At 38.5% G+C, this 12937-nt stretch overlaps 1 protein-coding gene across 2 annotated transcripts in view; it reads left to right on the top strand.

Moving 5' to 3' along the window:
* Slx4ip (SLX4 interacting protein) overlaps nucleotides 1-12937 on the top strand; it is a 208250-nt gene that overhangs the window by 130509 nt on the left and 64804 nt on the right. For both annotated transcript variants that reach the window (XM_076851513.1, XM_076851512.2), the window contains one exon: nucleotides 9279-9368. In XM_076851513.1, coding sequence (XP_076707628.1) covers nucleotides 9279-9368 — 90 coding nt within the window. The remainder of the gene's footprint in view (nucleotides 1-9278; nucleotides 9369-12937) is intronic.

The following is a 12937-nucleotide window of genomic DNA, read 5'->3' as shown; positions in this document are numbered from 1 at the left end:
GTTGTTTTACAGGATTTTTGCCTGAGACAACCCCACTAAGTGTGTCCATTTCCTAAGGTTCATACCATGATTTTTAGCCATGTGGCTGCCTCTTTTCCATCATTGGTTATCAAGACAAAATCATACCCATAGAGGTCAACATAGCAGGAAATGTGGATTTTACTGCTGTGCTTGCATGACCCATGGTGGACTGACTTCATGCTGTAAGATGTACACCTTCCTTTGACAGGACAGGTGCCAGACTCAATATGACTTAATTGAGTCCTTTACAGGAGCATAGACCTTTGGTGGGCAGTAAAATCCAAGTACATGGTAGCAAACCAAAACAGCCTGAGCCCAGGATCTTAAAGTGGAAGGATTCTTGAAGGTCTGCTTGGTCCACTGGTTTTACACATAGGGAAACTGACACGCTGAGGAGAGAGGTATAACCCCTCCTAAACTGCGGCACCATCACAGTAAATTCAGTATTTGGATTTCCTCTGCCAAGCCATTCTCCATTTGTCATCAGACGGCTTTCTTCAGCCTCCTTGTGTGCTGTGATCTCAAATTCAGGCTGTGTCTAATTCTGTTACTAAGATTATGGTGTGTTTCTTGTACCTGACCTGACAAGTACTGCCAGGTTGGCAAGGCACCACACCAAACAAAACCCAGCCATGATCACCAGGGATCTTCTAAAAGAGAATACTCAAGTTTCTCCATGTTTCCAGAACACTGAGTGGTAATAGTTTCTGCCTCTCTGGGTTGTCAGGAAAATTAAATGCAATAATATTCAGAAAGAGCTTGGCACATAATCTGGCACACAATTAATGTTCAATGAATCTTAATTATTGTTATTGTCAACTTGTTCACCATTAGTAAGTTCTTACATGTAGACTCAGGATATAATATATTCCATCAGAATGACTTTTCTTCCATCTCCTGACCTGAACACCTGTTAGATTATTGTACATGTCGACCAAAAGGTATGCTGATTTCTTTTCGTGAATGTCAACTTCAGGTTTCTTGGACCAGTATTTTACATAAGGAACAGACCAAGGGGGTTAAACTGACAACATATTTGCACTGACTACTTTTCATTAGCTTTTGTTTTAATGTCAGGAGACCTCTCTTCTGACCCCAACAACTCTACCCTAACTTCAGCATGGTTTATTGCTGTCATCCTCTGCTGCACTTTTCCTTTCCCCTTCCCATCTTTCCTTTTCCCTGATAACCCCTCCCACCCTAATATCTCTGCAATGGGACTTTGACTGTTCCATCGCACTTCTTTTTACAGTATGGTACCCCACAGTGGCAGTTTAGTATCAGAGCTCTTGGTTTGGTGCCTCCATTCAAGTGTGAAATCAAGCTGCCGTGGAAGGGAGCCCAGTGACCCCATTCAGAATGCTTGTTTCAGTCACTATATGTGAAGGAATGGGGTTCCATAGAGCAGACATGTCTGCCATTGCTCACCCCAGAGGGTGTAGGGGTCCAGTTCCAAATTAAAAGGAAGTGGATTCCAAGCTAGACAGCCTTAAATGTACATTTACATGGGGTCTGTAAGTGTGTCCTGGGAGGCCTTCCTCAGCGGGAAAATTTCTTCCAAATGCTATATGGCAATGAACTTTGGTGTGCCATAGGTCTGGATTTCACTCCTGGTCATTCAGTCATTTGTCTGTGTAATCTTAACTAGTTGTTACCCTTTTCAATTCTACTTTCCTATCTATAGAATGAGGTTACTAGTTTTTCTCCCTAACAGGCCAGTAGTAAGAATTAAATTGAATACTAAATTGAGAGCTCCCCAGCCTACCTGTCTCTGCCTTAGCATAAGGCCTGGAACATAGCTCTTCTGTAAGTGGTACTAGAAAACTGAGGGTTTTTTCCTTAAAAGTCACATTTTTTAAAAAATTTCATGCTCTAAGATGTACCTAGTTTGCTTTAATGTGATAATATCCAATATTCAACCTTTTAATAAAATTAATACTCCAGAAAGGATATGGCCACGTATTTTATTAAAAGCTTCAGGAGAAACATCTTTTTGGATTTAGTATAAAGAATTAAGCTGCCTCACACCAATTCCTTCTCATCTTACAGACTCTGATTGATCTTTCATTTTTTTACCTTTGGCTACTAGGAAACTCAGTGTCAACTGCTGCAAAGAAGTCTTTGTACAGATTTGACATTGACTTCATTGTACATATTTATTCTTGTTTTTCTCACTTATATTTCTCATTTTTAATCTTTGCCTTGTTTCTTGAAGCTACCTTCAAACCTTAATGTCACATGAATATAAAACGCCTTTTTAAAAATTTATTTGTTCTTTTTAGATATGTATGACAGTAGAATGCACTTTGACATACATATGTAGAGTATAACTTACTCTAATTAGGATCCCATTCTTGTATTTGAACATGATGTGGAGTTTCACTGGTCATGTATTAATATATGAACATAGGAAAGTTATGTCCAATTCATTCTAATGTCTTTCGTACTCCCATCGCCCCCCTTTATTCCTCTTTGTCTAATCCAATGAACTCCTCCCCACCCACCTGCCCTTATAATGTGTTAGCGTCCACATATCAGAGATAACATTTGACCTTTGGTTTTTTTGGCATTGGCTTATTTCACTTAACATGACAGTCTCCAGTTCCATCTATTTACTGGCAAATGCCGTAATTTCATTCTTCTGTAAGGTCAGGTAATATTCCATTGTGTATACATACCACATTTTCTTTATCCATTCATCCTGTTGAAGGGCACCTTAGTTCCATAGCTTAGCTATTGAGCTGCTATAGACATTGATGTGGCCATGTTACTTAGTATGCTGAATTTGAGTCCTTTGGGTAAAATTCCCATGTTAATTTGTGTTGCATATCAGCAGGAGACCCATACGTACAGACCACCTGCAGCTGGCCCCACAGGTATAGTCAAAACTGCTCATGTATCTTGAGTCTCACCCTTGTTCTTCCTTCCCTTCATACTCAACCACATCTTCTCGTTTCTGTTCTTTTACTCTATCCCTTCCTCTTCCTCTCAGGATCACTTTCTATTTTCTCTTGTTTGGGTTCTTGTAGTGACTTTGAACTTATCTGCCTGGCTCTGGTGATTTTCCATGCCTGAGAGAGTTCTCATGCATACCTGTCATCTAGGCTTCCTGCCCTGTTAGCCTCATTTGCTGACATTGTCCTATATTTCTGCATTATGGGACTCTTTACCATTCCCAGCACATACTAAGCCAGTTAGACCTCTTTCCCTGAGTAGTGCAGTTTTTCTGTCTCTACAGCTTTCCCTGTCCCTTAGGACTTCACTGAGACATCATCTCTTCTTCCCTGGCCTCTCTCAGGCAGGGCCATCTCTCTCGGCTACCTCGGTTTTGGGGTGTGTGCCATGGTCTATTAGCTACAGTGGCCTGTTGCTGCCCTTCCTCTTTCAGGGCCTGGTGCCCCTATAAACTCAGCATGTGTTTAATGAATAAATGAATGTGTTAATAGAGAATGTGGGGATCCCTTCCATATCTCTCAGCCTCCAACCTGCTCTAAAACCACCATTGCATGTGAGGTACATTAACATTTTCACCTTTGTGTTATGCATGATGTAAATTTAGAAGACTTGGAAATAGGGCGAGTTAAATTGCAGCACTGACATTCCTAGGAAGGAGATAGGAAAAAATAACCAACATGCTTGGTTGGAAATAAATTTACAATGAGATAATCCCAGGATCCAATTTTTCAAAATTTGAAAAATGACTGGTTGTCATTGGTGATGACGTAGTTGTTGCCACTCCAGAAGAGAAGTTGCTACAATGCTTCAGGGTCCTGTGTGATTAGGATGGGCTTGTTCCCAGAAAGAGCTTTAGAGTCCTCACTTTGCAGATAGAGAGGTGGGTGATTAGCCTGAAACTCAGAGCTAACTTATTCTGCCATTTGTTCATTTGTTCTTTCTTTTAAATAGACGTATGTTCTGTGAACTGCTACTGTGTTATTCACTAGGAATACAGACATGTGGATGGCATCCCCACTGTAGCTTACAGTCTTGCAAGGGAAGCCACTTCATGGACTAGTCATTTAATACAGATATTCATAATCACCTGAAGAAGGTGTTCAGTTCAAAGGAGATAGAGAAAAATTATTCAGAAAAGCTTCATGAAGCTAGCCATACTTCTACTTTGAGAATATCTAGACTTTTAGAATATATAGGAGTCTACCAAGCATGGGGACATTAAGGCACATTCTAAGCAGAGGGTGAAAAATTCAGATGTCTGTTGAAGAGTAGTGGGAGTTAGTGGGGAGGTGGGAGCTTGACCTGTGCTCTGAGCTACAGTAATAGTGGCTTTGCAATGAGGATCAGACTTGTGTATGACAGATTGCCCTGATACTGACCTGGAAGGTTCATCTAGGACACCACTAGATGTGGCTCTAATTTTCAAAGTAGGAGATGATGTGAACAGTGGAGAGAGAGAGGAGAAATAGGTTTGAGAATGCTTTAAAGATAAAATCAACAGACAAGATGTGGCAGCCAATTCTGGAGGGCTAGGGAGAGGGGAACTATGGGTGTCTCCCAGGCTGAGACTGAAACCTCCAGGTGAAATGGGAGCAGAAGCTAGACCAGATCCTGGCCTGTGGTTGCATAGTACAACCAAGTGCATGGAACGCAAAGCTGTTACTAGTAGCCTTTGGGCAGTCAGAGAGTTAACTTGGCCTGTTTAAAATGACCCACTCTGGCCTGGTTAACTGTGTTGCTTCTCTCAGAAAAGAGCTGGAGAGTTTATCTTCTGAGAGTAGAAATGATCTCTTTCTAATTAAGAAGGAGGAGAAGCCGGGCTGTGGTAACAGTTTTCCCCCCTCTACTTCTATTTACTCATGGGAGAAAAGAAGCAAAGCTTTGGGAGTAAGGAACTTTAGAGAGGGCAAGCCGGGATCGATGGTGTATGCCTGTAATCCCAATGGCTTAGTAGACTGAGACAGGAGGATTGCAGGTTCAAAGCCAGCCTCAGCAACAATGAAATGCTAAGCAGCTCAGTGAGACCCTGTCTCTAAATAAAATACAAAATGGGGCTGGAGATATGGCTCAGTGGCCAAGTACCCCTGAATTCAATCCCCTGTACCCCCCATCCTCCCTAAAAGGGCAATACCTCTTATTACTGTGGGAGTTTGAATGAACTCATGCTATAGAACTCAGGACTGCTAGCTGCAGAGGGAGAGCCCACTGTGGAGAGGGGATGCTTGCCTAGTGGTGGAGGTGGGTCTTCCAAAAACCCAGGAAATATTGATCACTAGAGTAAGATTGAATGATTTATTTAAAAAGAGAGCCAAGCACAGTGGCGCACACCTGTAATCCCCAGTGGCTTGGGAGGCTTAAGCAGGAGGATCATGAGTTCAAAGCCAGCGCTCAGCAATTTAGCAAAGCACTAAGCGACTCGGTGAGACCCTGTCTCTAAATAAAATACAATAAGTGGGGGAGGCTGGGGATGTGGCTCAGTGATCCAGTGCTCCTGAGTTCAAACCCTGGTATCCCCCTTCCCCCCCAAAAAAAGAGACACCAACATTTGCATTAGTCCATTTATAATCAAATTGCACCAGGTTATTTGTGATCAAAGTCATGAAGCAGTGAGAAAAATACCAAATCAGACTGTACTATTTAATTCTTTTTAGAAGATAACTATGATGCTGTCAGTACAACTCTGTTTTCCAAGCTTCACTTTTTTTTCTTCCAACTTTATCATAGAATTTGCAGGGAAATGGATGGCATTAGAACAGATTATGCTAAGTGAAGCTAGCCAATCCCTAAAAAACAAATGCCAAATGTTTTCTTTGATATAAGGAAAGTAACTAAGAACAGAGTAGGGAGGAAGAGCATGAGAAGAAGATTAACATTAAACAGGGGTGAGAGGTGGGAGGGAAAAGGAAAGAGAAGGGAAATTGCATGGAAATGGAAGGAGACCCTCATGGTTATACAAAATTACATACAAGAGGAAGTGAGGGGAAAGGGGGAAAAAAAAACAAGGGGGAGAAATGAATTACAGTAGATGGGGTAGAGAGAGAAGATGGGAGGGGAGGGGATGGGGGATAGTAGAGGATAGGAAAGGCAGCAGAATACAACAGACACTAGTATAGCAATGTGTAAAACAGTAGATGTGTAACCGATGTGATTCTGCAATCTGTATACGGTGTAAAAATGGGAGTTCATAACCCACTTGAATCAAAGTGTGAAATATGATATGTCAAGAACTGTGTAATGTTTTGAACAACCAACAATAAAAATTAAAGAAAAAAAAAGAAGCTCATCATAGCTTCTAAGGAAAAAAAAAAGAATTGTTTTTGTGCATGAAGAAGGAGCAGAGACCTCGATTTAAACAAGAATCAGGTACAGGTACAGACAAGATCAGCTATGTGAAACCCTAATAAAATGTGTGTGAGGCACATCTTATTGCTCTGGAGGGACTTTTATCTTTTATTCCATAATCGCTAGAACCTCAGTGGGCCCATGATAGAATTCAGAGTTTCAGTGAATGCAAGTGGGTTAAAAAGTTATCTTTATTTTGACCAAGTTCTAGTAAATATAGGTTTCCTCTTATTATGAATGTGGAATGGAAAACAATGGTATTAACAATATTTATCATCATTAGAAATTACAGCTCTTTTCATATTATACTTGTTGTAGAAATCTCAATGTAACACTTATGCTCTTTACTACTTTCAAGTTTAGAGTAGCCACTAAATCCAGTACCCTCTGAGGAGACCCAGGCCCTACAACGTGTATATACATTACTGTATCACAAATTTGTGTTATAAATTTTGGTAACTGTAAGTGTAATTGGTTTTCTTTTTAACCTTAGGTATTATGTTTCCTGCATTTAAAAAACATTCTGAGCAAGTTTCATCTACTTCACAGTTGTCTAAAGAGGTCCATAGCACATAAAAAGTTAATGTCCCCTGGCTAAGATCATGTAGTTGTGGCTTGTGACCTCCACCTGGTGGCAGCATACTCCTTAAAGGTTAAATCTGTCTGTAATCAATGGTTGAGGAGAAATTTTAACTGTGCACCTGAGTATGATTTTCAAACATTTTTGACCAAATTAAGAAATAGGCTTTCCATCATAACTCCATACACAAATACTTAGGTTTCACAAAATAATCCTCAACCTTACCATATGACAAATTGATATTTTTTATTGCATTCTAATATTCTATTCAGTTCTCTTTCGTTAAAACAAAACAGAGGTTGCAAGACACTAAACTGTGCAGTTCAGTGGGCCACAGTACTGTTCAGTATCTTAAGAGACCAAATACCCCATTTTCAGCAACACAATACCTATATTTTAAATAACTGCCAACAAATACAGATGCACTTTACACTGTGTTTAAAAATTTGTTAAAAATATAAATTACATACAGTGAAAGGAACTGATTTTAAGTGTACACCTAAGATGGGTTATCAAGACAAAGAATATTCTCATCACCAAAGTTCCTTTGTGCAATTTCTAAGCCAGTTCCTCTCTGAACAGTCACCGTTCCCATGGCTTTGATCTTACATTGGTTTTGCTGTGTAGAATTTTATATAAATGTAATCACACAATATGTATTCTTTTGCTTAATGCAGTATTTTAAAGATGAATCCATGTTGAAGGTATCAATAGTTTGGTGAGCAGCATTCCATTGTGTCAATACCAAAGTGTTTATTTTGTTGATAGGCTTTTAGGCTGTCTTTAGTTTTAGTTATCATGTGTTAAAAACCTCCATGACCATTTGCCTTTGTATCTTTGTATGCACATAAGCTTCTTGTCCCTTGGATAAATACCTGGGGTGGAATTGTTGATTTAGTCAGTTAATAAATATAAGTTCAGCTACAGGAAACTGCAAACGATTTGCCAAACTGGCTGAACAATTTATGTTTCCACTAGCAATGTGTAAGAGTTTGGGTTGCTCTATGTCCTTCCCAACATTTGGTTTTGTGCCAGTATTTTTAACTTTAGTCATTCTGATGAGTGCTATAGGTGTCTGTCTTGGTGGTTTTAATTTGCCTTTGCTGGGTAATTAATGCTGTTCAATTCTTTTTTCAGGTACTTATTACCATTCATTTATCTTATTTATGAAGTATCTTTTCAGGCTTGAGATACTCATTTTTTTAATATTAATGTGTAGGACTTCTTTACATGTTTTGGATACCAGTTTTTATGTCAGATATATGTATATATCAATACATTTTTTTTTCTAGTCTGAGGCTTACATACTCATTTTCACTACTATTTTTTTATGAGCACAGGCTTTTAATTTGACAGTGTCCAATTTAACAGTTTGTCTTTCAATATTTAGTGCTTTTAGATCCTAATTCCATGGAATTATAGTACAGAATTAAGGGGAGGAAGCTGTTTAGCCAGAAAAGTGCAAAAATGACTTTGCCCTGTGGTTTGTAAACAAACCTCTGGGTATCTTAGACATGCCCAGCCTATGGCCTTGGTTGTCTATTCCTTTTCAGATTAATTTGTTCACAATTACCTTGTGACTCTCAGAAATTACTCACAAGGGGCAAGGACTTAAAAGACTCCAACTTTTCATGGGTCCTATAGGTGTGCCATCCAGGACAAAGCAGTAGCCACATGCAGTGATTTTAATTAAGTTGAAATTCAGCTTTTCAATCTTAACAGCCACATTGTGAGTGCCCACTAGCCACATATGGCTACTGGCTATGCTGATGAACAGTGCAGATAGAGAATTTTTTTTCCCCAAAAGTGCTATATAGTACTAGTCAGTGGAATTAGAAGCCAGGCTTACATAGTTTATAGCATGTTTTAATGAAACAGTCTTTAATTTTGATAATTGACATCAACTACCTACTTTCTTTCCTTTTCATTCTTCCACTTTTCTGTTTCTATCCTAAGATGTCTGTCCCAGCCAATCCTTTATGTCTCTTCTTTCCTAGTAGAAAGAAGAATTCCCCGGCCTTGCACAGAATCATTCTTTCCTGAAGCCTACCTAGTACTAACCTATTTAACTTCCTCAATGTTTGATAGTCTGCCAACTAACACTGGGTATCCCCTTTCAGGGTGTGGTCCAAAGATAGGTATTTTGTCATATCTGTCCTGATCAACCTTGTAGTTCTTTGTAGCATTTCCACTATAAATTTTAAACTGAAGAAAAAATAATAGATTATGACCTATAGCCCTGTCCCATATTAAGATTTCTGTCCATTAGTTTACTTGGTTACCATTTCATAATGAGCAACCACATAGGAATTTGTGAGATTCTCTTTCATTGTTGGGCATGAGCTGCACAGACATTGACTTTGCCATTAATGTCTTTCAGTGTGGGAATTTTGCTGTACTGGTGGATCTTCATATATCGCCACAAGGTTCAAACAAAGATACCAGCTGGTTTTCTGAACAGAAGAAAGAGGTATAGCTACACTTTTATTATTTAAATGCAATTATCCCTAAGTAACTCCAGCTACTAGAAGAGATATCAGCTCTCTTCAACTTTCATTTTCATTTGTGAGGGGAAAAAAAAAAAAAGTTGAGCAGTGTTTAACACTTAAAAAAAATAATGCTTGGATCCTCATTAACAGAAACATACATAGTTAGCTTTTCCCTACCTTCAGAGGTCCATACACTTCATGTGCTATTCTTATTATTTTAATTTGTCTTTTGCAGTATTGGAGATCAAACCCAGGGCCTTGTGCTTACACTCTATATGAGCTGTATCCCCATTCTTAATTCTATTATTTAAACCAAAAATTGTACACCTCTTTGTTTTGGGGAGAAGAGTTCTCTATATTTAAAAAAATATAAGAGGAGAAAGGGGAGGAAGAGGATGAGGAAATGGAGTTGGTAAAAAGAGGAAGAAGAGGAAAAGGAGAAGGGGAAACTATTCCAGATGATTGGGAACCTGCAAAAGGCATGGTGGTTAACTCAAGGCTGGTCTTTCACACTCATCTTAAACCCCATCTTTTATCTTCTACCAGCCTTTTATTGTCTTGAGCTTTTCACAAGGGAGGAGATATTTGTCCCTTCTCTCCTGTTGGTCAGTCAATAAAGCAAATAGTCAAGTATGGACATGTAATTGACCCTGAAACAACACATGTTCAAACTGCACAGGTTTACTTCATGTGGAATTTATTTTTGGAGATTTATGACAGTTTGAAAAAAAATATCAGACAAACTCTGTAGCCTTGGAATATTGAAAAAAATTAAGAAAAAGTTGTGTCATGAACACATGAAATAAATGTAAGACAATAGTCTATTTTATTATTTACCACCATAAAATATATTCAAATCTATTATAAAAAGTTAAGTTTTAGCAGAGGTCAAACACACAAATACAGACCATACCTGGCACCATTTGCAGTTCAGAGAGATGAAAGCAGTTGTAAAAGTGCAGTTTTAATTCACAACTGTACAAGGTTAACTGTGGTGCGTTCTGTGCTATTGCATCTCACAAACTGCCATTCCAGTGAGTACAGGTATTATATCTGCTGAGAATACTGTGTGAGGTGGTGGTCTCCACATGAACAATTTGTTTTTCTAATAAATTGCCTGTCCCTAATACAAAGTGATTTCCTGGGGTTTTCCAGAATTTTTCACCACATATAATACATACACTGTATAAAATTTGTGTTGACTGTTTTATGTCATTGTGAAGCTTCCAGTCACTAGTAAGTTATTAGTAATTAAATTTGCGTGAGTTGGAAGTTACACTCAAATTTCCAGCTGAGCAGAGAACAGTATCCTAATCCTGTCTGTTATCAGGAATACACTATATGATGTTTGACCTCTTCATGCTTCAGCCTCCTCATCTGCAAATGAAGAGGTTTGACCAGACACTGCCTAAGTTACCTCTCTGTTCTAACTTACTGCAGGGTCCTCCCCTTCCATGTTCCTGTGGTGGAGGGTTAGAAGGTGCATTTAGTTATCACATACTTTGCTTACTTCTCCAGACCTTTGCTTACCAAAGAGCAGAGGTAGTCACTTTAATGTAATTTTCAAAGTACCATTGTACTTTGTTTTTTCCATGATATTCATTTGTCAATTTTTAGAGCTAGAAATAAAAGTTTTATTAAAAGGCAATATTATATGAAAAGGTGGTAATAGTTGCTTAAAATTAAAAAAGTTTTCCTTTCATAACTGTTTTAGACGACTTTTAGAAATCACTAAAGCTTTCCCTCCTCCAAAATTATAGGATAATACATTTTCAGTCAAAGGATAAGACCATCAGGACTTTGCTGTCATTTCCAAAGGATATATGGTGATCTAAAGATGAGAGAAGAAAGGTACAAGGTTCAGTAGGATGAAATTTATCATTCAGATAATCAACCATGGACTGTCCTCTTCAAAACTTAATATCAAGCAGGCCAACATTTACTGCCACCCATCTTCACATAATTCCAAACTTTAGTTTACTAGCAGTCTGCATGATTTAACATGTGAAGTAAAATTCTTTAATTGTTAAAAAATTTATTTCCCTAAAGTGACTAAAACTTCACCTAAAAGGACTTTAACTGGAAAGCTTCTGGCTTAACTTATTAGTAGTGTTCTAGATTCCACTATTCCAGGCCCAGATTTTCCTGCATTCTCTCTCAGCTTTACCTCTTTGGCCTTAGACCTTTCATGTTGATACTTAATCATTTTTTGCCCACCAGATAGTTGATATGGAATGTTTCAAAGCCAGGGGTATGTGAGTCACATCCCAGGCCAAGTGTGAGGTTTCTTCAAGGTGCCACATGCAGGTGCATTGCTCCAACTAATATCTAGTTCAGAGCAGCCAAGCATGACTTTGCAAAGTTGCGCAGTGCACAACAGGACCTGCAGAGCGATGCTGCGGTGGCAGCTGCAAGGGAGATCATGCCAGCAAGCTGAACTTTTCTGTCACATCAAAGTACATGTCTGACTGCTGCTACTTTTAAGTTGTACCTTTATAGCACATGTTCACCAACATTAAAAATTGCTTTTGGATAATTTGTGTGTTTAAGAAAGGAGAAGAGCTAGTTGAAGAATCATGACTTTGCCCTATTAGTGCTTTCATCATTTTTATCATTAGACTATCTCACAGTTGGGATTTCATGGGCAACCAGTTTGAGTGCATTTAACAGCTACTTTCTACAGTGAAAGTCTAAGAAAAGAAGTTTAATTATATGTATTAAACATGTATTTATTTTGAGTCCAGCACAAGTAGTCTTTGTACCCAAACAGTCAAACTAAAACGGTTCCATTTGTATACTCGAGGAAGCAAATGTAAAGCCCCTAGAGAAGCCTTATGTTTCTCCTGGTTCCTTATTGATTTTAACTTGGTCTTTTCTTCTGCCCCTAAAATGTCATATTGTTGGCAGTTTTTCTTTTCATGCATTGTTCTGATTCAGCAGAGAATGCTTCTGTAAGTGCAGCATGGTCAGTTAACTAGGTATTGTAACCACATTGCACACGGTTGTCCTTCCATTTGTGAAACCTGATTCACAAAGGACAGCTTTGGAACTATAAGGAGAAACTTTATGTGTATAGGCCTATGCTCTATTTTTTCATACTATTTTTAGTTCTAGCCTTATAGGGTATTTATGGCCAAATTTTAACAATCCTTGTTTCCATGTATGTCTTTCACATATTTTCTAGCTCAGTCATAGTTGAACCCTGCATGTGAAGTAAAATTCTTTAATTGTTAAAACAACAGTACAAGGCAAGGCTGCTTTTCTGTTGGGTGAAAAATGCCAAAACACTCAACTGTAAGTGGATATCTCTCTGTTCCACAAAGCACTGCATCTTTGGGCTGCTAAATAAAAAGCAGGAGAGAGGAGACCAGTGTTTGTATTTTATCTAGAAACTTCTATTTGTTAGTTAAATCAAGGGTTTTATATACTGTCTAAAGGGTATAGGCATTTGCAATAAAGGAAAAGTTTTGCTATGGTTGCTTTTCAGAGCAGCTTAAAATTTGTTAATGTTTTAATTTATGAAGATTCTCAGAGATGGCATTGTAAGAAA

Source organism: Callospermophilus lateralis, chromosome 3 (assembly GCF_048772815.1).
Source record: "Callospermophilus lateralis isolate mCalLat2 chromosome 3, mCalLat2.hap1, whole genome shotgun sequence".
Lineage (NCBI taxonomy): Eukaryota > Metazoa > Chordata > Mammalia > Rodentia > Sciuridae > Callospermophilus > Callospermophilus lateralis.
This window is presented reverse-complemented; position numbering and strand designations above follow the sequence as displayed.